General features: G+C 38.6%; 1 protein-coding gene across 7 annotated transcripts in view; it reads right to left on the minus strand.

Moving 5' to 3' along the window:
- The window catches only part of CEP112 (centrosomal protein 112), a 259583-nt gene that overhangs the window by 142687 nt on the left and 92864 nt on the right, over positions 1-24032 (minus strand). For all 7 annotated transcript variants that reach the window (XM_063293475.1, XM_063293478.1, XM_063293477.1 and 4 more), the window contains 2 exons: positions 18525-18632; positions 7496-7678 (listed from right to left, as the gene is read on the minus strand). In XM_063293475.1, coding sequence (XP_063149545.1) covers positions 7496-7678; positions 18525-18632 — 291 coding nt within the window. The remainder of the gene's footprint in view (positions 1-7495; positions 7679-18524; positions 18633-24032) is intronic.

The following is a 24032-nucleotide window of genomic DNA, read 5'->3' on the forward strand; positions in this document are numbered from 1 at the left end:
AGCCTCTTGTTCAATTGTGCTGGTAATTTTTGTTGTTATTATTGTTGTTCCAAAACAGCTACTTTGATATCTGTAATAGAATGTTCTGGACGAAAGTGTCCTGCTCTGACATTATTTTGTCCTTGTTTTGAGCCCTGATATCAAACATATGTCCATTAACTCTTCTGCACAAAGTACAGCCTGTCTGTTCTAAGTAAAATCCAGAGAGGCACTGTTGGCAGTTGATGGCATGTATCATGTCAGAGAAAGAGCATGTAAAAGTGCCTCTAGATTTTGTATATGAATTTGTTGGGGCCTGCAATGGTGTTGTTGGTGTAGATGTGAAGGAAGAATAGATGCCTGGGTTTGTTGCAGGGTCTGGTTCCCGTGTTAACATTATTGTTCTGTTGTTTCCTATTGCTTGTAAAAATCTGCTTCAGGTTGGGTGGTTATCTTTATGCAAGTATAGGTCTGTCACCCAGTGCCTGAGAAAGTGCGATGTCATTGTCCAGTATGGGTTGTAGCTTATTAATAATGCATTTGTGTGTCTTGAGCTGGAAGCTGTAGGTAACAACCAATGGTGTTCTGTTGTTCAGTTTTTGTGTTCTGTCTTTTAATAGATCCTCCCTGGGGATTAATCTGGCTCTATTAATTTGTCTGTTGATCTCACAAGGTGGGTAGTCTGAATGCCTGATTTAATTCCATCGGTTTTGCCTCAGTTGATCAGTAGGCAAATCAATAGATCCAGACCTTTGGATTTTTGATGGTTTATCAGGAGCTATCCAGATTTTATTCAGAAATGCAAAGAGAGCTCTTCTCGGACCACAGAATCTCAGGAAAGAGGGCTGTATTATTAGGATATAGTAGAGGTGGCACTGATTTATTAGCAAACCTGGGGGAGGGGGATCATTGACTTAATCAGCATTTCTTGACTAACACATTTATATAAACTTAAAACAGCAAAGAAGCAAGAATGCATACCTCATACTTGTTTCAAGCTGTGTAGGAATAGTTTTTTACAGTTGGCCCTGAAGATTACTCCTAATCCTCTGGCTATATATTACCATAAATCTGCTGAACAAGCAACAAGAGGAGCCTATCCACAGAGAGTTGCTCAGGTTCCCACCATAATCTTTCCTGATGTTCAGAAAGATTAAAAGCCAATTTTAAATCAACAAAAGATGAATATAAAGTCCCAGATAGTGAGCCAATGCATTCTTCAGTAACATGATGCAAAATTAGGCATTATTCAAAAACAGCTCAGCCTTCCATATAATTGGTATATTCTAAAACTAAGAACTTTACCTTGTTCAGCTACTTTAATAATTTCCAGTACAGATGTCTGTAGTTTGCTTGTACCTTGTAGTTTACAAGCTGATTGGCCAACAAGTGAAAATGTCTATTTTTCTCCTTTAAAAAAAATAGAATAATAATAATTTCTTCATTGTTTAAGAATGCTACCATATAGCTTACATTGTGCAAAGAGGGTTGCAGTTATAGGAACCCACCGTTTGGCAGTCAGTAATTCAGACAGTGACAAAGTCTCTGTCAGGTATTTTCCCTGATTTCAACTACATTCTATACGATTTCAATCAATTTCCAAGTATTAACCAGGAGCCATTCTGGTTAGGAATCTGAACAAGGCTGATACTGAAACTTATGATCAGAGTCAGCTGCAAAAATGGAGCAAAAATGCTTCCCAATTATCAGCTGAATTTGACTGTCAATTCTGGGTCCACCAGTTAAGAGTCCTGGCATTCAGATGTCAAAGAGCCACAGAATTTCTTGCCTCAGTGCTTCTGACTAACCTATTCCCGCTTCCCTTTAAATCACTCTTATTTTTCATCCTTATCAATGCTCAGATTGTCGTTTCTGTTGCCTAGGGTTTGGTGGTTGTGGTCAACCCAAGGCTTAGCATTAAGGGTTGAAATCTGAGACTTTTCTGAATAATTTCTAGAGCGCAGAACCTGTCAGTGCTGATTCCTCTTTGTTATTGCTAAAAATCTAATTCTAGGAATTAAAAGATGTTACTACTATATATGAATTTAAATCATTAAATAAACCCAACTATACTGAGTTGGTTTAATAGAATTGTTTACATATCTGTAACATTTATTTAAGGGTTGAAAGATGGAAATGGAGAAATAAGGTAAACATGTTTAATCCTTTTAAAAGATGTGTTTCATTCCTTATATTTGGAATTACTGTTTGGAGCAAATGCAGTTATCCATCCCCTCTAAATCACTTCAAGGTATTAAAGGAAGAAGATATTACCTTGAACCAGGGGTGCCTAACTTTTTCTAGACTGAAGGTTTCACTTGGCCTTTGAGTCATATGCTAGGGGTTACAGGTGAGGCTAGGAGAGAAATTAGATTAGATTTCATTCATATCTAGGCTTAGTAAAAATTAAATATAGTCTAATGTGAAACATCTCTTCAGTTGTATATTTGATTACATCCTCCCATCTGCCACACTGAAAACTGTAACAATTTTTGGAAGTATTTGGGAGGCTACACTGACTACAGATTTTCAGGGGCTCATATTTCTTTGGTGCCTGAGGTTACGTGCACTGGCAACTTAAACATAAATAATTATATTGTAGCTGTAGTGTGAAAAAGAAAAAAAAAACCCTGCAGGCTGTAATTAAAGATGGCAAGTACGATGACATTCATCAACAAAAGCTGTACTCATAAATTTCAGTGGTTACCACTAATTGGTGGGGTTGAGACTCAAGTGGAAACCATTGGGCAAGTTTCACAGGCACAGAGCTTTTTCACTGCAAATTTAATATCAACTTCAACTCAGAGTTTAATATTTGAAATTCTTACCCACTGGTTCAAGTAGAATATACCAAATAATAATGAAAATCACTACCAAATTCTGTGTGTAAGTGGCATACCTGGGATTCTGTGTTGTTTTTTTCAGAAAAATATATGTCCAAACTTCCAAAAAACCTGAACCAGCATATTGCCTATTCTATGCAAGAAAATTAAATGTTTCCCCAGGTGAATTTGAAAAGAATTATTCTCATTTTGTCCAAATAAAAGCAAGAGATCCTTTGACTTACGCCAAAGTGAAATGAGTATAGGAAATAATGTTGGCTGTAAGATTAACATGAAAGAATCCTAAAAGAAACTTAAGGATTGTTTTATGCAAAGTTTGTTTCAATTTTTAGCCATATTAACACAGTATTGCTTTTGTTTATACAAGTGTTTTTGGGGTAGAAATTTTTAATATCAATATTTACAACTTTAAGGTTTCCTTCATGTTTTCTTTCCTTCAATACAAAAGGAATTGAGAAACAACATGAATTTGAATCTCTGTAATTGATCCAAGATACTGGGAGTACAGATAGATCTATACTGTGTCTGTAAGAATATATCTCTCTTTCTAGGATAGGGAAAAGTGGAAGGAAGGAGAGGACATATCTTATAATGATACAGAACACTGATTTTTTTTTTTAAGAGAGAGAGTAATGAGGGATTAAAGAATTGTCTGGCACTCTGCTGTTCCCTCTTCCCCTTAATGTAAAGCCCAATGATGATAATGGCTTATTACCCTCAGACACAGAGGAAAGGTTGTTCTAAGAGCTTTACAAGCAGGTTACATGATTGACATCCTTGACACATATTGCTTCTATGCCTGATGCCTGAAATACAAGTTAATATATGCTCTACTAGCAAGGATTTAATTGTTGCACCAGTACTACTTTAATAGTGGATGTCTGTTTTGTAAAATACATCAGTTCACATCCCATTTCAGCATTTCAAAAAGATGCAATTTGTGTGGACCTTTTTCAACCTAGCTTTCAAAATGAAAATTTCTTGTTTCCTCAGTACCTAAGATGGGAAAATCAGAAGAGAGTTCGACCATTTTAGAATTTAACAGTGCCATTTTAAAAGTGGAATGAATGAATGACAACAGAAAATATGCATCCTGTACAATGCAAAGAAAGCCATTAACATTTGGTGACTTTTAAAGGGATTCCTTTCTCTCATTTCTAAGTAAAATTAACATCAATCAACTGAGGCAAAGAACCAGAGGCTAGAGGAAAAAAGAGACTAGAATCCTCATTATCTGTAAAAGATTGATAACAGAAGTTGGGTTTTTAAAGGAAGAGCAAGAATAGAAATACAATTTAGAAAACAAGAAAAATATAAAATAGGAAAAGATTAACAAGATAGCAGACAGGCAAAAAAGCAGTTGCTAGTGCAAGGTAGAGGAAGAAGGCTAGGGAAAATTATGCTGTATCTTATCTAGGAGTTTGCTTTCCTATATGAAAGCATTCACAGCTTTTATTTGTCCAATCACAGGAGTATTTGAACATACATTCCCTTAATGGATGACAAGTGTTTGGGATCAAGTGGATATTACATCAATGCTTTTGATATTGTCTTTCTGTATCATTGGTGATAAAGTCAATTCCATTACTCAATTAATATAGAAACATTTGTAAATGGAAGAAAATAGAGGGGGAACAGAAAATGACGGGAAAGATTTAATTTTTGTTACGCCCATTTTACAATCAAAACAAAGTAATAAGAATGAAATGCATTTCTTTCCTTCTTTATCCAAAGGTAAAGTGGTCATGGATTAATTATTAAGATAAACGAGTGAAAATACTTGGTTCATTATTATATTTATTTATTTATTATTCAAATTTAATTACCGTCCATCTCCCCCAAAAGAGGGACTCTGGGCGGTTTATATGAGTGTTGCATTGAACTTATGATCATTGTAGGTTTATGTTTATACAGTACCGTGTGGCAAAAAATGAGTCATATGCTAGAGAAAAGGTGTCATTATTGATTCAAAAAACTATGTGATGGTGAAATAATAAATCTGCTAGAAGGTAGTAAAAATTGTTATAAAGCAAGGTATTTCTTTAAAAAACCCTCTCTTTTCCTATGGAAAAAATTGATGCTATTTTGTTACAGTTTTAATTTTAGGAAAAACCATATAAATATTCTGCATATTATATTATTTGAATTGAATTGAATTATTAGTATTAGAGTAACTGTATATACCCAAACATCTTTCAGTAGTATATGTATTAAAGTTTTCAATAAGCATTATTGAATTGTTTTTAGTGGTAAAAAAGCAGTACAAACATTTAAAAAAATAAAATCATAACCAAAACTTTCTAGCCCTTCTTCATAATGATATTTTATTAAACTTTTAAAATAAAGATGATCATCGCAAATCTTCCTAAGTGCTGCCTCAAAATCTAAACCTGTGGATCAGCTTCATCTTCCAGGATAAGAAAAAATTATGAGACTGATAAATTTCTCATTGGTACAGTAAAAGTCATTTGTTTATTTAAGTCATTTATATAAAGTAAACAAAATGACCTTCAAAGATCAATTAAAAATTGTGGGCGAGAAGCACATTGTACAAATACGGTGAATACAAATAAAAATATGAATTTTATTGTTATTTACTAATATTTGCTCTATATATTCCATTGCTATCCATACTACAATAGAAGATGGTAGCATAACACATCAATACATGCAACTTACATTAAAAAACCAATCAAATAGCTTCAGACTATTATATTTGTAATGTCACTATCAGGATAAAACTGGTTATTTTAATAAGATATTCAATACTGGTATAATTAATTTTAACAGAGAATTTGTGATTTTTATATCTCACTACATATTAGATATTTATTATATTACACAGCTCTGAAAAAAAATTACTGCAGTGCTATGTTATTAAATATACTAAATAAGTAACAATATAAAAAACCAATGAATGTCAACCTGTTATAAATTGAAACCATGAGGTAGATGATTTAACTAGGACAGAAAAAAATAGAAAATATTATGGATTGTAGGTGCCAAATCACACGCCTACTTGATATGATTTTTCAACTGTTTCACATAACTTATTATCAGTGTGATTCAAAAAGTGGTATGAATAATTTTTTGATGTAATTCCAGTGATTTTAATCCAACTATAGAGAAATGCTTAGGATCCCCTGATTGTAACAAAGTTCCCATATTTTAGAGAGATGTTCTTCATGTATAATGATATTAATTAAACATGAAATAGTATGGATGAACATATATTAACAAAGTGTACTGCATTAAAAAGGTAAGTGGCACCTATGTCAGAAATGAATGAAAATTATGAATACAGAAACACAGCAAGAGTGATGATGATAAAGAAACTTTAAAATGTATGCTTTTCTTCTTATTAAACATATAATTAAAAACTTTTTTGACTAATAAACAAAAAAATTAAGCACAGTCCCTTCTTCCCATCTACATCTTCTACTCCTTGTTTCTTTTTTAACCAACCTAATTCTGAGTTTCTGGACTGTATTATTGTCATGGTACAAATGAAATAAATGATTAACTTTGTTTAAATATGAAATATTTAAGCAGTAACTCATGAATTTACAGTGAAGAAAAAACATGGGATGGTTTTCCCTCAGGTATGGAGAAAAGGTTCCAAAGAGCAAGATAGCAAGATAGATAGATAAACTATAGTAATAATTATCCACACTTTTATACAAAATTATTCAAACTATTCTACTGAAGACTGCTAAAGCAGTAATTATTTTCCTATTCTAGTACTTTCAATTTTTAAGTGTCTTCGCTTCAGGCCTTTTAAAGCATATTTATTCTGGATAATGAACTATGTTCAAAACAACTGACAAAGGTTATATATTTTTAACTGGATAAATGAAGATAATTTTCCATGCCAACAATGCAGATTTAATCTGTATATTTGAGCAATCAAACAAATCACAGCTGGGGGTTATTTTGGCAAATGACTTCTAACAGTGACCATAAAAATGGAAGAGATATATCTATTTGTTATGTCTCTCTGTGTGTGTGTATGTACTATCACAACTGTATGTGTGCTTATATAGTTTAATGCATTAATGTATGTATATCTATATACAGATCCAAAATTTTTACACACACACACATACACGCATTTAAAAGTCATATCTAAAGGCAAGCAATTCACAATTCATAATTTCCCATGTATTTATCATTAAAACAAACCCTCAGTAAATCACATGCAAAAATAAAATGATATTAATAATCTCCAAGCATCATAAAAAATTCAATGAAAACTTAAGTACAGGGAATATATGGGCTAGTTGCAGAGATATTTATTTAAAAAAATCAATGAGTAAGTCAGAAGGGGAGGGGTTTACTGTAGATAAATGGAGAGGAAAAAATTACGGTTTTTTAAAAATCTATCATGACAATAAATGAGACAAGATTATAAATAATAGGCCAAATTACTGCACACCATGTGATTCTTAATCTGGCTACCTGTGGGTCCCCCTCCCCCATCCCTTTTTTTGGTGAAAGCCTTTTTCAGCAGTGGCAGGGACATGGAGCGGTAATGAAAATACAACAGGAAAAGAAAATTGTGTTTATATGCCAGTTTTTTAAATGATCATAGCGTACAGCAAAAAGAACACTGGAAAACAGGGGAATTTTTTTTTAAAAAGCCAATCCTATTATTTTTGAAATGGTGTTATTACCTGAGCATCTCGTTTCCTACATTCCTGAGTTTTATTGTCGTAGTCTGTCATGGCAGCCCGAAGCTGTTTTTCCAGTTTCTCAATTTCCCGTTCATGGTCTCGGACCAGGCAATCCTTTTCTGTGTTATGTTGTTGGAATAGGTGCGTCTTTTCCTGTTCATGCTCCAGCTTCAGCTCTACTATCTGATTGGACAATGAGGAGTACAGTTCATCAACAGAACATCCCTGTCGTCATGACAACTCATCTTACTGCTTAAATTTTTTTCACCCCCACAATTCCATCGTAGGTTTTACCATTATTTTTACGTCATCGTTACCTCACCTGAAAAAAAGGTGGAGAAAAAAAATCTAAGTATTATGTGCTATTCATAAAAACTAAATAAATCTAACAAATCAGGAATCCTGAATGTCAGAACACTGAAAAAAAAAATCCCTGTCACATTTGATATACGTTCCCGAAATCCAGCAGTGATACAGATTAAAAACGGTTAATTGTCTCTTCTGCTCTTCATGTATGCACAAACATACAAAAGTATCAGTCTAATCTCGAAAATAAAAGCCCATCCAATATGAATGAATGTGTGTGTGTCTATCTATACATCTATCTATATATAGATATAGATATATAAATTTTTGTTAACATTCCCCCAGTATTTTTAAAATGAAAAAGCTCTATTAAAATGAAAAAGCTACAGCACCCCAACACAAACAAATGTATGTGTTTTAGGAGGCACCTGCTGTGCTGCAAGCTTGCACCATGATTTCCAAGAAGATTCTATTCTCAGGAAGGCTCCTTTGCCTGTTCAAAGCACACTGGATACGATGACCCTGGACAGGCTTAGCCTCTCCATGTTAGACTGAATGGCAGCCGGAGACCAAGGGCCTGGTTGCTGCAGCTTTAACACTAATCCTCCCAGACTGTGCACAATGGCACCCTACCTGGCCTGCAAACTATAGCTAGCTAGGCTGCCTTTGAAGCAGGTGGTGAATAGGGAACTGCAGGAAGCCAGCTTTCCTCATGAACTCCAGGCCACACAGCTGCCAGGAACAGTCAGTTGAATTTTTCTTCAGTTTTGGTGGATTTCAGAAGAAAAAAAAAACTCTGTTATCAGGAATATGTTGGTTATATTTAGCGTGAGAATCTCTCCTCTTCAAAAAATAAAGCAACAGTAGGAATCGGCCCATAATAGATCTTGTGTGAGCAAAGCATGAAGGCATCTTATCTTAAAGAGATAGCATTCATTTTTTAAAAGCATTCTCCATCACTGTCACATGGTTGTGCGTATGTAAATCTTCCATGTATATTCTGAATAATTTAATAAAAATCTTCCCACCTCATTCTGGAATCAAATTATTCTCAACTTCAACAGGAAATATTTGTGTAATATATACTTGGCATAATACTATAAAAGCAAATTGTTGAAATTGCAGCTTTATGAACAAAGATACTTTCTTTATGGATTATTAATGCTTTACGAGGGATTATGATGCAGTTAAAATCAGAATTATTTTGTCCAATAATTCTAGGCCTCAGTGTTACACTTTCTTTTTTAGACAGAAAGTAGTTTCCTTGATTACAACTGAATGTGCTTTGCTTTGAAAATCTAGATAAATTAAAATAGGGAAAATTACTCCTTTTTTTTTTTCTAAATAGACTGACCATAACTGAATTTTTACTTTCTGCTTTAAAAAAAATCTGGATCAACACTGCAAATTTTTCCTTCCCCAATTAATTCTGTGGTTGTCCAGTTAACTTTTACTTTTCAGTTCCCTGAAACCATCTGAACTGATTACTAAAAAATATAAAGTATTATTAAAACAAGAAAAATTTCTGAAAGAAACATAAATACTTATATGTCAGCCTTTACTTTACTGTGCACTTTTCCCCTTTGTAATTAGCAAAATATTAATATTGTGACAAAGGGTATATGTAACCAAGAAAAGGGACATTATAACTTCTGAGAGTAGGAAGATGTTTCTGTTCTTTAAGCTTAAATGACAGCACTGACTTCTTTGGTAGAATATAAATAAATAAATGACACTACTACTATGAATGCTAATCTATCTGTTAGCCCAGTGAGAGTGGTCAAGATAATTTCTTAGAAGTATTTGTCTCTCTCCTTCTCCAGTCTTTACAGTGTACAGTTGCATGTGAAAGTTTAAGCATTTCCAGTCAAACTATATGTTTCAGTGAATTCCTAAATGAACAAAAGCTGATAAAACCTCTACACTGTGCAAAGTTAAACATCACATCTTTCTGCAAATATTGAATGCATACATACTATGTACCTGCAGTTGTCTAAGATCTCCATACACATTTTCTATAATATGAAAATCTGGGGAACGTGAAGGCCAGTCTTAACCTTTTATCTTTCTTTCCTTTAACTACTTCATACTTGATTTGGAGGTATGTTTCAGGACATTGTCTTGCTGAATTATCCAACTCAGGGTTTTTCAACCATGTTGAGAATGGAACCCTAGGGTTCTGCAAGAGGTCACTAGGGGTTCCCTGGGAGATCATGATTTATTTAAAAAATTGTTTCAAATTCAATCAACGTCACATTAAAGAAGTAAGTTTCATTCTTTATTTTTAGTTTAAGAACACAGTTAATGCATATATATGGGCCTACACATGAAACGAATATAATTATTTTGTAACACCCAGCCTATATTTGAGCCTGAATGTGCGGGGGTTCCCCGAGGCCTGAAAAATATTTCAAGAGTTCCTCCAGGGTCAAATGGTTGAGAAAGGTGAAAAACTTCTTCCCAGCTTCAAATTCTTCATTGACTGTGGGACATTAGCTTATATAACATATTGATATTTAATTGGATGTGTTATTATTTCCATCTGTACAATATTTCCTCTGCCACTGGCTGCCACGCAATACCAAAACATAACAGCCACCCCTGTGCTTAATATAAACAGTTCAATTTTTGTGCAACAATTCAAAGCACTTTATTTGAAAATGTTTCAGGCCTATCAAGGTTTTCTTTACACAATTTAAATAATTGCTTTTGTGATTAGATCAGAAAAAGTTTTTTTTCTGATAACTCTTCTATGCAGATTATTTTTCTATAAACAGCACTATACTGCGGAACTATGTACTACTCCAGTATTAGCTAAACTTTTCAGCAGGTTGTTTGCAGTGATGTGTGGATTCTGTTTTTTTCCGATCTGACCAGTTTTGAGGCAGTACTAGTGGAGATTTTTCTTGGGTCTTCCAGATCTTTCCTTGCTTTCAATGGTTCCATGTAACCTCCATTAACAAGGTTAGCACAGTTGAAATTGTGAGCTGAAAGTGTTTTACATGTTGAAAGTAGAGAGGTTAGAAGATCAAAGCATCTGTTTATGAATTGAACTTCCTTCATATAATCGTAGGCCTAATGAAGCAATCACTTTGGGGGCCTTAATAACTTTACAGCACTGAATGAACTAGAAAGATGTTCAAACTTCTGCAACTGCCATGTTCATAATTTTCTTAGTTTGTATCTTTAAACAACTGCAGATACAGAGTAAGTATGCATTCAACATTTGGAGAAAGATATGTTTAACTTTGAACCAACTTTGTGCTGTCTGTGTCAACTTCTGTCCAGATTAACGGCAATGTTCTGAGAAGATGATACTCAGCATCTGGTCATCCTGTGCTGGTGTTAGAAGATAAAGATGGTCATACCTGGCTACTACTAGAATGTGATTCCACCAGGGAATACCATGGTTATGGGTTAGATTGCGGGGGGGGGGGGGGAAACCCAGAAGAAAGCAACAGCAGAAGTATGCTTTCTTTCTTTTGCCAAAACTACATGAATGGGCATGTCACCAGGAATTGAGCATGACAAGGAGATTTACATTTTATATTTAAATGGAGAGGGATAGTTTAATACTACCAACTGTTAATCATAGAAATGATAAATACTTGATTTGTAGAAACCAAAATATAAGAAATAGGAACCACCAGTACCTATTAGCAGCTTCTGAGCTTTGCCCATTCCACTGCCTACTAAGATATATGATTAAAAAAAAAAAAGTTAGAACACTAGTTATTGTTTTTTTCTTGACCCACGTACTTGTTGCTCTGACCTTCTATTCCTGCAAATTTATTTGCACTAATTCATTATCCAGCAAACATGGAGAAAGGTGAAAAACAGCAGAATGTCTGGTGCTATTATGAAGCAATTATTTTTAGTATGCCTGTTCCTTTTCATCCCTAATGCTAACGAGCTCCACATCTCACTGGCCAAAAAGATGTGTCTGGCATTTGGATATTTTTATGTATGTGTGTTTCCAAAATAGTTGATGAAAGGAGAATTAAAATATGACAAATATGAAATATATACAAAAATTATGTTCAATAATATGAGGTATGAAGTTACAAAGTGATTATCACTTGCACAAATGGTATATGAAAATGGTTAACTAACAACCATGGCTAGCAATGTATTTCAAATCATTTTTCAGATAGATATATCTTGCTGCACTGCATTCTGTTTCGTACCTCTGAAGGCACTAGTCCTAGACAAACAGTAGAGACAAAGATAACATTGTCCAGCCCAGAGATAAAACATTAGAATCTACCTCCCAGACACAGATAGGTCCAGGGGTAGCAGAGCTTAAAGATTTAAACAGCTTGCAGTTATATTCCTGATAATCTACTGCATCTTCAACTGGAAATCATGTATACAATTCTCCTTTGCTGTCTGTAAAAGAGTGTATTTTGTCATCATCATGTTTTTTTTAAAAAAAACTACCCTGCAAAGATCTATCTTTATTTAGTTTCCTTGAGTTTATTCTGAAGATTGGAAAATATGTTTCTAGTTACCCCTGTTTTTAGAGTTGACAAAATCATTATCATTACCAACCATATTCCTGTTGCACTATGCCAGAAAGGTATCTAAGAGACAGTGCACAATCTTCATGGCTGGTAATAAATTGCATCCATCTCTACTATAGCTACACAGTAAATCCTTCAATTAATTTTTTTCTGCTTTTTCTGACCTATTTCCCTTGTGTGTCCAACACATAAGAAATACAGAACAAATAAGCACGTCACATCTTACATTTGATTACTCAGAATATGTAATTTAAATATCTGATTTATTTCTCACAGTGCAATAATCCATAAAATTAAAATACAGTGAAATGCAATACAAAAAACACCATCAGGGACTAAATTAATTCGCCTTAAATAGATACATTTTAAAGACTGAAAGAAAAGCCTACGGTGAAAAGTCTTGGCTGTGCATAAAGAAACAGCCATGAAGAGGCTATGGAAGCCTCATCTGGGAAAGCATTCTAGATTTGGGGCCACCACTGAGAAAGCTCTCTCTCTCCAAGATACAAAATAAAGAAGGTGTCTTATCTGCCAAAATCCAGACCTTGTTTTTCTGGAATAGTATAACACAGAATTCAGAATTAAACTCTCAAAATTCAGTTGGCCCCAACCTTGCCAACTTTTAAAACGCCTTCCCCAGGCACTGGCCTAATTGTGTGAGTTGTGTGTCTGGCCCCTCAGCACATTTTATCATTTTTTATTGTTACATCACTTTCCTTTGTAGTTTATATTTCTAATCCTTATTATCCCCATAGAGTCACCTGACAAGTGGGCACTTGACAATTGGACAACACAAACAAATTAAATTCATTGAAGCTTGAGCCCTTTTCATTCAGTCTGGGACTCATCTACCAGCAGTGGCTCATTTTGACTGGTTTGAGTCTCTGATTTTAGGTCCTCATCCAATCTATTACCCCGCCAAGCACCAGAATAGCTGTCCTGTTCAGACTATGAGACGGCCAGGCAGAATTACTATTAAATCCTTTATTTACAAATAACTATTTACAACAGTGAAAGTCCTTAGAATAGATTAAGCGGTGCAGTTCAATCAAGTCCACCCAGGGAGTGGAGGGTAACAAGGCAAGACTGCAGATTCAGACACAGAAGGAGATCGTGGCAAAACAGCAAGGCAGAACTCAGCTAATCCTCTCAATGAGGCGGCAAGACCCGGTGTAGCTAGAGCACATGGCAAGGAGGCGGCTTGAGGCACAAGTCTCGGACTGGGTGCGGAGGCTAGACTAGGCTAGACAACGGAGGCTAGGCAAGGCTTGACTGGAGCATCATGTTAAGGCTCGGATCTGGAGACAAGGCAGGACTTGGCTGGAATGGCAAGGCAAGGCTTGGACCTAGACACACGACTAGACTTGGCTGGATCTGCAAGACAAGGCTTGAAACTGGAAGCAAGGCTGGACTTGGCTGGAGCAACAAGACAAGGCTCAAATCTGGAGGCAAGGCTGGACTAGGCTGGAACAGTGAGACAAGGCTTGGAACTGGACGCAAGGCTGTGCTCAGCTGGAACGGCAAGATCAACTGGAGCAGTGTGTGAAGGAAGCAGGTCTGCGACAGCAGGAGCTGGCTCTTATTCCGCATTGACTACAGGCAAGGCTTCCGACTCCAGTAAGGACTCTTCTGCAGATGCTGTGAGCTCAAAGGATCGATAGTCTCCGGCAGCTTACTCTTGGCGTGCATGCCTTTTAAAGTGATCCTTTCCACACCGTTTTTCCTCTGCAGCTAATCAGTCTGCCTTTTGATTCACGCATTTCTCTGCTCTCTCGAGCACTGATTGGAGGATTCAAACTTCCCTACGAAGTTCATCCAATCAGCTTCTCTGATTTCTCCCACTCTGCTGAGTCACTCCTGGTTTCTATTTCCCCAATTCCCTCCTGATAAGTTTCGTTTTCCCCTTCTGGCTCAAGATGAGTTTCGTTTTCAGAGTCAGTCAGACTCAAACCTCACAATAGCATCACCACAGTCTAACTGATTCTGAAAAGGAAAAATAACAACCCCCAGATGACTTTACTCAGCAGTTTCATGAAGATGCTACATGGAGGATGGAGGGAGTGAGGTGGAGCCTTTTCTGAACATCATAGGATATGGACAACTGATGCACTGGTATGCATCACTTGCTGTAGCTTAGGCAGTCACTCAACTCACACCTCAAAGATGGGAAAGTGAGAGAAAATGCACAGCAAAATCCAGTTTGGAAGGAGGGAAGATACAAAGCACCAGAAGCTGTCTACGACAGGAAGTCTGTTTATGGAACACTCACTTATCCTCAGGGACATTCTTTTCTATAGGCTTGATGGGTGGGATGCAATTAATGCAATTAAGTAAAGCCCAAGTTCAATGAAACAATATCTCTTGCAAAGAAAATAAATTGCTGAACTAGAACTTTTAACTTATAATAAATAAAACTTATAATTTATATTCTATTACACAGGTAATGCCAAACCATAGTCCCAGTTTGTTGCTGTGGTTGCAGTTGATAGGAAGTTGCTGTGAGAAAAAGTTGTGTTGCTATTATTCATGAAATGGAAGCCTTCAATGAATACGCATCAGGCTGCTTTAAGCAATGAACTGTGATTGAATTTTTGATTGAGAAGGAACCCCTCCAACTGAAATTCACTATGGAAAGCAGCTTATTTATGGTGATGACTATGTTGACAGGAGCACTGTATGTCACTGGGCCAACAAATTTAAGGATTGTGTCACCAAGAACAAAGTGGATGACCTGCGCCATTGATTATGATCCAGAGACCAAATGTCAGTCCATGGAAAATCATCACAAAGCTTCACCGGGGGGCGGGGGGTGGGTGGGATCAAAACCCAGGCTTTGACAGGAAAACTCATGATTATATTTTTTGGGAATGCAAATGGTGATATTCAGATGGATTTCCCTGAAGTGACACCACTATCAACTTGGAGTACTACATTGCAACACTCAAAACTCTGAAATAACAATGAAACAGAGTTTGGAAATTCTGCTGCAACACAACTCCAGATCTTACACCTCATGAGCCATCCAAGCAATTGCAAGACTGGATCTCACTGTCTTACCCTGTCTGCCATAGAGTCTAGACTTGGCACCATGCAACTTCACCTTTTCTCAGAATCGAAGGAAGACTTTAGTGGCATCTGTTTGACTCAAATGAAGAGGTGGAAAGGACTATCAAGAGCCGACTGAAGAGTTCTTTCATGACAGCTTTAAGAAGCTTGCCCATTATTAGCAGAAGTATGTAGTGAACGGTTGTGATTATGTAGGGAAGTAAATAGAGGTAACAAAAAAGTTCTTTTCAAAGTTCAGAGGTAGAGGCAGTCAGTGCTCGTATATAAGGCAGAGCAAGATATTAGCTCTTGTGTCTTAGTGTTTCATTGTAACAGACTATTTCAATCTGCATTTGGAATGTATACAATTTGTGATAAGGCATGACAACCTTCAAAATATAAAGATCTGTTATGATCTAAACTCTAAGTACCAGACATGAATTCTGACACTAATAAAAAGGAAATGTAGAAGCCAGAAGCAAGATTACAGAGAGCATGAAAAACCTTAAGTATAAAAATGATTTCCAATAAAGTTGTTTAGTAACTTCCTGCCAAAAAAGATAATGTACAAGAAGGAAGAGACTGAACTGTAATAATTCCATCTCAAATGTTGAAAGCCCCAACAAAATCCAGGGCCCTACCAAAAGCAGTGAGAGTAGGAGTGGCTTTTTGGATTGTTCTCCCTCCCCAGTCTTTTTCTTTTCAACACATTTCCTTCCCTCACAAGCAGTGAAGGGATTATTTAAACACAGTTCAACATAACGTATATTTCACTTACATCTAGAGACCTACAGAATTAGGAACCATTCACCATTTCCCAATTTTATCCTGACATTGTATCTCTAAAATCGCAAGTTTCTGCAAAGGCAGGGAGTATCTAAGATGGGATTTCATCACTGAAGTTGGATAACTTACTCTGCTCAAGACAAGTGATCCAATCTAACCTATATCCCTAGGACACCTGCCCATGAGCAATATGACTGTATCTTTAGTCTGAGATTTGAAAAAACAAAGTCTGCTTTTGGAATAAAGACAAGGAAAAATAGTATCATAGAAGATTTTAATGGGAATCAGTTTGAAATTTCTATATACTTTGTCACAGTTTATGATGATCTAAAGAATGTTCAAACTATCGAACAGTGGCACTCATTTCACATGCCAGTAAGGTAATGCTCAAGATCCTGCAAGGTAGACTTCAGCAGTTCATGGAGCGAGAATTGCCAGATGTACAAGCTGGGTTTAGAAAAGGCAGAGGAACTAGGGACCAAATTGCCAATATCCGCTGGATCATGGAAAAAGCCAGGGAGTTTCAGAAAAACATCTATTTCTGTTTTATTGACTATTCTAAAGCCTTTGACTGTGTGGACCATAACAAATTGTGGCAAGTTCTTAGTGGTATGGGGATACCAAGTCATCTTGTATGCCTCCTGAAGAATCTGTATAACGACCCAGTAGCAACAGTAAGAACAGACCACGGAACAACGGACTGGTTTAAGATTGGGAAAGGAGTACGGCAGGGCTGTATACTCTCACCCTACCTATTCAACTTGTATGCAGAACACATCATGCGACAAGCTGGTCTTGAGGAATCCAAGGCTGGAGTTAACATCTCTGGAAGAAACATTAACAATCTCAGATATGCAGATGATACCACTTTGATGGCTGAAAGTGAAGAGGAACTGAGGAGCCTTATGATGAAGGTGAAAGAAGAAAGTGCAAAAGCTGGTTTGCAGCTAAACCTCAAAAAAACCAAGATTATGGCAACCAGCTTGATTGATAACTGGCAAATAGAGGGAGAAAATGTAGAAGCAGTGAAAGACTTTGTATTTCTAGGTGCAAAGATTACTGCAGATGCTGACTGCAGTCAGGAAATCAGAAGACGCTTAATCCTTGGAAGAAGAGCAATGACAAATCTCGATAAAATAGTTAAGAGCAGAGACATCACACTGACAACAAAGGCCCGCATAGTTAAAGCAATGGTGTTCCCTGTAGTAACATATGGCTGCGAGAGCTGGACCATAAGGAAGGCTGAGAGAAGGAAGATCGATGCTTTTGAACTGTGGTGTTGGAGGAAAATTCTGAGAGTGCCTTGGACTGCAAGAAGATCCAACCAGTCCATCCTCCAGGAAATAAAGCCAGACTGCTCACTTGAGGGAATGATATTAAAGGCAAAACTGAAATACTTTGGCCACATAATGAGAAGACAGGACACCCTGGAGAAGATGCTGATGCTAGGGAGAGTGGAAGGCAAAAGGAAGAGGGGCCGACCAAGGGCAAGGTGGATGGATGATATTCTAGAGGTGACGGACTCGTCCCTGGGGGAGCTGGGGGTGTTGACGACCGACAGGAAGCTTTGGCGTGGGCTGGTCCATGAAGTCACGAAGAGTCGGAAGCGACTAAACGAATAAACAACAACATGATGATCTTATGAAATGCTTTTCTGTAATAAATGTTTATAATAAAAAAAGCATTTGTATCTTATAAAAATGATGAGTTTATTATCTACACATCAATAATGAATATCAAACAGACTCAAAGCCATTTTTCTACCTTTGTTAAGGACCATTTGTTTTGCCATATTTATAGAAGAAAAAGAAAAACCTAAAAGTAAGCTGCTCATCTCTATAATGGTGATAGATATAGTATCCCAATATACTGTAGCACCCAGCTTAAATTATCTGTGTTCTTTGTTGAACTGCATGTATATTCAGATGGACTAAAATGACTCTAAAATGTTTTGTTGCACTAAGACTATTGCACTGTCATTCCCTGCCCCTCTTATTCTTCCTGTTTCTTCTTCTGACCCCAAGTCCCTTCCCTCATAGGTAAATGGAATATTTTTAACAAGGAAGCTAATGTTTCATCACTTATGCAAGAAAATTAAGAAAATCAGAGGAGCGTATATAGGAAATAATTTCATTCCTATTATAGGAAGACATGCTTTTCTGTATTACCAGAAAGTATAAAAACTTTGATGATACATTAAAATGATTGGCTCAAGTACAAAAAAAAAAAGAGGAAGAAAGTTGAAAAAGTAGGCTAACGAACCACTTTGAAAACAGGTCAATAGCTTCCAAGATCACTGATAAAAAGGGAACAGCTAAGACAGTATAATGTGGAAAATGTTAAGAATCATTTTCTTAAAGTTAACTAACCTGTTGTTCATATTTTTGCTTGATCTCCTCCAACTGCCAGGAAAAATCTTTTGACTGTTTTTCCCGGAGAGATTTTGATCTGCTAAGATCTGCTTCTACCTTTTCCATCTACAAAGCAAGCAAGAATATATAATTTCAAAACAGACACAGCAGATAATTGTTTCCACACCATCAAAATATTAAAAATTATCTATTGACAGTTAGAAATGGGATTCAAAGATATTTTATCAGTAAAGTGACAAGAGATAAACACAGATCATTAAAAAAAAGCATTTTAAATTTCATCTGATTTGTATGAGGATCTTATACCATTGAAGAACAATTTACACCTGCTAAAATCTAAACGCCTAAAGTGCTATTTATTGAAACAAAAACAGTAGGTCTTAAAGTGCTAAACATTTTATTGCATTCCATCAGTGTTCTTTCAAAGGCATTTATCTTGGAAATCATGTCTTTCTTGGCATCATTATATTTATTATATAAGTATGTGGAAGTTTTATTACATATACATCTATTTAATATGAAAAGCAACATATATATGTAAAGAGAGTTACTATCTAAACAATCATATGTATAGTCAGAAAAGACCTGTTCATGGTTTCACATACTGTCATGAGTGAGGATGGCGAGCGGGGGGCTCCCATCCAGGCTGTAAAGCGCATGCGTAGTACTGAGGAATTAGGTGGCCATTCAAAGAGACACAGATCGGGCCCGCCTTAGTCTTTGGGGTTTATATGTCTGGGTTTTTCCCATGCTTCTTCAGTTTGTTAGGATTTTCTGTCTAATGTAGCAGTAATAAATACTAGAGACCTATTCCTTGTCTCAGCGTGGTTCCTGGCTGTTAGGACATCAATCCTAACAAACTCCTACTCCCATCGAAAGAGGGAGGAACAAAGAATTTAAAGGGGAGACATTTGGAAATGTCTTCAGAAAACCAAGAAATTCGGCAAGCCATCCAACAACTGGCAGCAGCATTGCAACAACATCAACAACAAGTAGATCTCCAGATCAACACATTACAAGCAGCCATGCTACAGCAGTTACAACAACCAGCTCCGATTAACCCACAACTGGCACCAGCAGCAGCAGCAGCAGCTCCGCCAGTAGTCTTGAGATCACAGGGCAGTCTACCAGAGAAGTTTGGAGGAGAAGCAGGACAGTTGAGAACCTTTCTCACACAGTGCACTGTTTTTCGACAGCAGACCGGCAGAGTTCCCCACAGACAGAACCAGAGTCACCTTCATCCTAAGTCTGCTAAAGGGACCAGCAGCCAAATGGGCTATTCCCATGGTGGAGAACAACGACCCAATTCTCAACGACTACCAGAACTTTTTGGCAGGTTTCCGAGCACACTTTGACGACCCGATCAGAGAGGTCACTGCCAGCCGGGAAGTTCGGAAGCTCAAGCAAGGTAACAAGAGGGTGGGAATCTACATTGCTGATTTCAAGTTGTTAGCAGGAGATCTGGACTGGAATGAGAGTGCATTAAAAGACCAATTCAAACGGGGGCTGGATGAAGAAATTAAGAATGAATTAGTGCGCCAGGGAACACCAGCTAACCTAGAAGCCTTATATCAGTTGTCTGTGGTCATAGATACCAGGCTAGAAGAGCTCAGACAGATGCAGCCGGGGAGAAACAGGGCCCTCAGAGCGCTTCCAGGATTTCCAGCTCTCTCCGTGGCATCCACTCACTCAGGACCAGAGGAGCCGATGTAGATCGGGTCGAGCAGGAGGCTTATTTCCAAGGCTGAGAGGCAGAGAAGGAGAGAGAGAGTCCTCTGTTTTTACTGCGGAGCCCAGGGGCACATGGTGAGAGCTTGCCCAGCGAGAAGCCAAGCAACTTCAGTAAGACCCCCAGGGCAAGCAGCTGAAACAAGAGCCATCTCCGCCTCTGCTTCCAACCAGGGAAACTCTGTCAGTCTCCCTCCACAGAGCTCAGCAGGGAGACCATCAATCAATTAAGGAGGGCTCATTCCAAGGATTCCAGGCAATCCTTTTACTACTTACCAGTAATAATGCACGTCAACCCAGAGCACCAGGTCAAGCTAGAGGCCCTTGTGGATTCCGGAGCTTCAACCAATTTTATTGATGTGCAGACTGTACAAGACTTCAACATCCCGACCAGAGAATTGCCATGTCCCATAGAAGTGGAGACCACTGACGGCCAGCCCCTCAAGGCAGGACCGATTAGAAGGCTCACAGAACCAGTGCAACTGACAACGGGAGACCACACTGAGTGGATCCAGCTTTATGTTACTGCATCGCTTAATGTGCCTGTAATCCTAGGCACGCCTTGGCTGAGGATCCACAACCCATTGCTAAACTGGACTACGGGAGCAATCTCCTTCCCAGCTAAGGAATGCCAGCACCAAAAGCTTCAAGCCGCTCCACGCTCTCCAGCAACCAATGCAGTCACAGAAGCAGGGGGGTGGGGTCCACTTGCCAGCCAAGTATGCAGATTTCGCAGACGTTTTCAGCGAACAAGAGGCCACAGCACTACCCCCCCATAGGGACTGTGATTGCACCATTGAGTTGATACCAGGAGCCAGGATTCCAGCAAGGAAACAATATCCCATGTCTCCCAAAGAACTAGCCACCTTAAAGGATTACTTGGATTCTAATCTCCAAAAGGGGTTCATCCGACCATCTACTTCCCCAGCGTCTGCTCCTACCTTCTTCATACCAAAGAAGCCTGACCCGTTGGCACCTGCAACCCAGGAGACACCCATGAGAGTGGTCCACGATTTCAGTTTTTTAAATAAACAAACAAAAAAAGAAACTTATCCATTGCCTTTAATCTCTGATCTGCTGGATCGCTTACAGAAAGCACGCATTTTTACTAGGTTGGACCTCAGGAATGCGTACAATCTGATCTGGATGAAAGAGGGGCACGAATATCTAACTGCCTTCGACACCAGGTTTGGTAAATTTGAGTACCTTGTTTTGCCCTTTGGCTTGTCTAATGCAGGAGCCATATTTTCCAGATTTATGAATCAAATTTTCTCTGATTTACTAGATAAGTATCTGGTCATTTATCTAGATGACATATTAATTTTCTCTGAGGATGCTACAACTCATGTAACCCATGTACGTAATGTCTTACGAAGACTGAGAGAGAACAAGCTGTTCGCCAAGCTAGAGAAGTGTGCCTTTGATTTAACTGAATTACATTTCCTGGGCTATAAAGTCTCAACAGAAGGCATATCCATGGATCCTTCTAAGGTCCAGGCAATTCTCTCTTGGCCACCTCCCCGAAATGTTAAAGAAGTACAAAGATATCTAGGATTTTGCAATTTCTACAGGCGGTTCATAAAAAACTTTAGTGGCAGGGCTAAACCCCTCACACAGCTTTTGTAGAAAGGATCAAAATTCATTTGGGGGGAGAGGGAGCAAGCAGCCTTCCAAGAATTTAAGCAGCTCTTTGCATCCCAGCCGCTTTTAAAGCACCCTGATCCCACGAAGCAATTCATAATGCATTCAGATGCTTCAGATTTTGCTATTGCGGCTGTTTTATTGCAATATACTAACAAAATAGAGAATGCGTTGCTCCCTTGTGCATTTTTCTCCTGCACGCTCTCACCAGCAGAGAGAAACTATGAAGTTTTTAACAAGGAGTTGCTGGCAGTTAAAGCAGCATTTCAAGAGTGGAGGCACTGGCTAGAAGTTGCAGCCTTTCCTGTGAAAGTCTGCACCGATCACAAAAATTTACAGCTTCTACAAAACACCAGATCCCTCACCCCACGCCAAATCAGATGGAGCCAGTTTTTCTCCCGTTTCAATTTTGTTATTTCTTATGTTCCCGAGGCGCACAACTGTTTGGCAGATGCCCTGTCTCGATCCATTCAGGCAACCCCTGCTACTCACCAGGAGGTACAAGCTATCATATTACAACCTCACAACTTTGACCAGTCTATGAGGGGGAACCAGACAGAGATTTTAGCAGCAGGCAGACAAGCAGAGGACCTATTTACAAGAGTCAGAGCTCAGCAGCAACAGGACCCATATGCCAGGGCCAGGATGGATGACCTCCAGAGGGGCCCGCAAGACACTGCCTCTCCCTTTAATGTGGAGGCAGGGATCCTCTGGCATAGCGGGCAATTATACATTCCCCCCTCATTGAGGGAAGAAGTACTGAGACTTTGCCATGGCCATCAAACGGTAGGCCACGGAGGTGTTTTCAAAACTCTCCATAGAGCTCTGAGAGACTACTGGTGGCCTAAGATGACTGCAGGCATAAAGGGTTACGTTGCTTCTTGTCATACCTGTAGACGAGCCAAGCCTCTCCCAGGGAAGCCCACAGGACTCTTGCAACCCCTACCCACCCCCAGTAGGCCTTGGGATACAATCTCCATGGATTTCATCACGGATTTACCCCCGGTCCAGGGGCTGACTTCCATACTAGTGGTGGTGGACCTTTTCACTAAAATGGCGCATTTTATTCCTTGCAAGGGCCTCCCATCTGCACCAGCCACAGCGCAGTTGTTTACGGACCACGTTTTTAGGTATAGAGGCATGGTGAATCACTTGGTGAGTGACAGAGGCCCTCAGTTCACTTCCAGGTTCTGGAGGGCCCTTTTCCAGTCATTAGGGGTCCAGATCCACCTATATCATCGCATCATCCAGCTAGTAATGGGCAAGCTGAGAAAATTAACCAATGGTTACAGCAGTATCTCAGGTGTTACACCACTTATCAGCAAGACAATTGGCCAGCCCTGCTCCCCATGGCAGAATTTACTTATAACAACTCTGTGCAATCCTCTACCAAGATGTCTCCTTTCCAAGCGCTCTACGGGGTTAACCCTCAGGTGTTGCCCACCTCCTCCCAGCAGGGAACTGTTCCAGCTACAACTGATTTTCTTAAAGAGCAACAAGCCGCACAGGAGTTGTTAAAGGAGCAGCTGAACAGGGCAAAGAGTGCTTACAAGAGAGCTGCAGATGCTCACAGACAAGAGGGGCCAGCGATTGCAGTAGGAGACAAAGTGTGGCTCTCTACCAAGTTTTTGAACTCTACCAGACCCTCCAAGAAGTTGGACTCTAAGTTTGTGGGCCCTTTCACTGTGGTACAGAGATAAATCCAGTGGCTTATTGCTTAAAGCTGCCAGCATCCATGAAAATCCATCCAGTTTTTCACAGAGACTTGCTAGCCAAAGACCCTCTCCCAAGTACTTTACGATCACAAATGCCCCCCCACCTCCAGTAATTGTGGAGGGGGAGGAGAAATACGAAGTTGAGGAAATTCTGGACTCTAGGAGGAGGGGAAGGGGCATCCAATATTTAATACACTGGAAAGGGTACCCTGAGGAAGAGTGCACGTGGGAAAATGCCAGAGATGTGCATGCACCAGCACTGGTTCAACGATTCCATCAGCTTTTCCCTCACAAACCCAAGCCTCGCACTCTACCAGAGATTCCTCACTTGACTGAGCAAGCAGAGGAATCCCAAGCAGAGGAGTTCGTAAGTTGGCAACCTCCACCCCCGCCAGAGGCTCTGAAGCCAGAGCGAGAGGAG

Source organism: Candoia aspera, chromosome 2, assembly GCF_035149785.1.
Source record: "Candoia aspera isolate rCanAsp1 chromosome 2, rCanAsp1.hap2, whole genome shotgun sequence".
NCBI classification, from domain to species: domain Eukaryota; kingdom Metazoa; phylum Chordata; class Lepidosauria; order Squamata; family Boidae; genus Candoia; species Candoia aspera.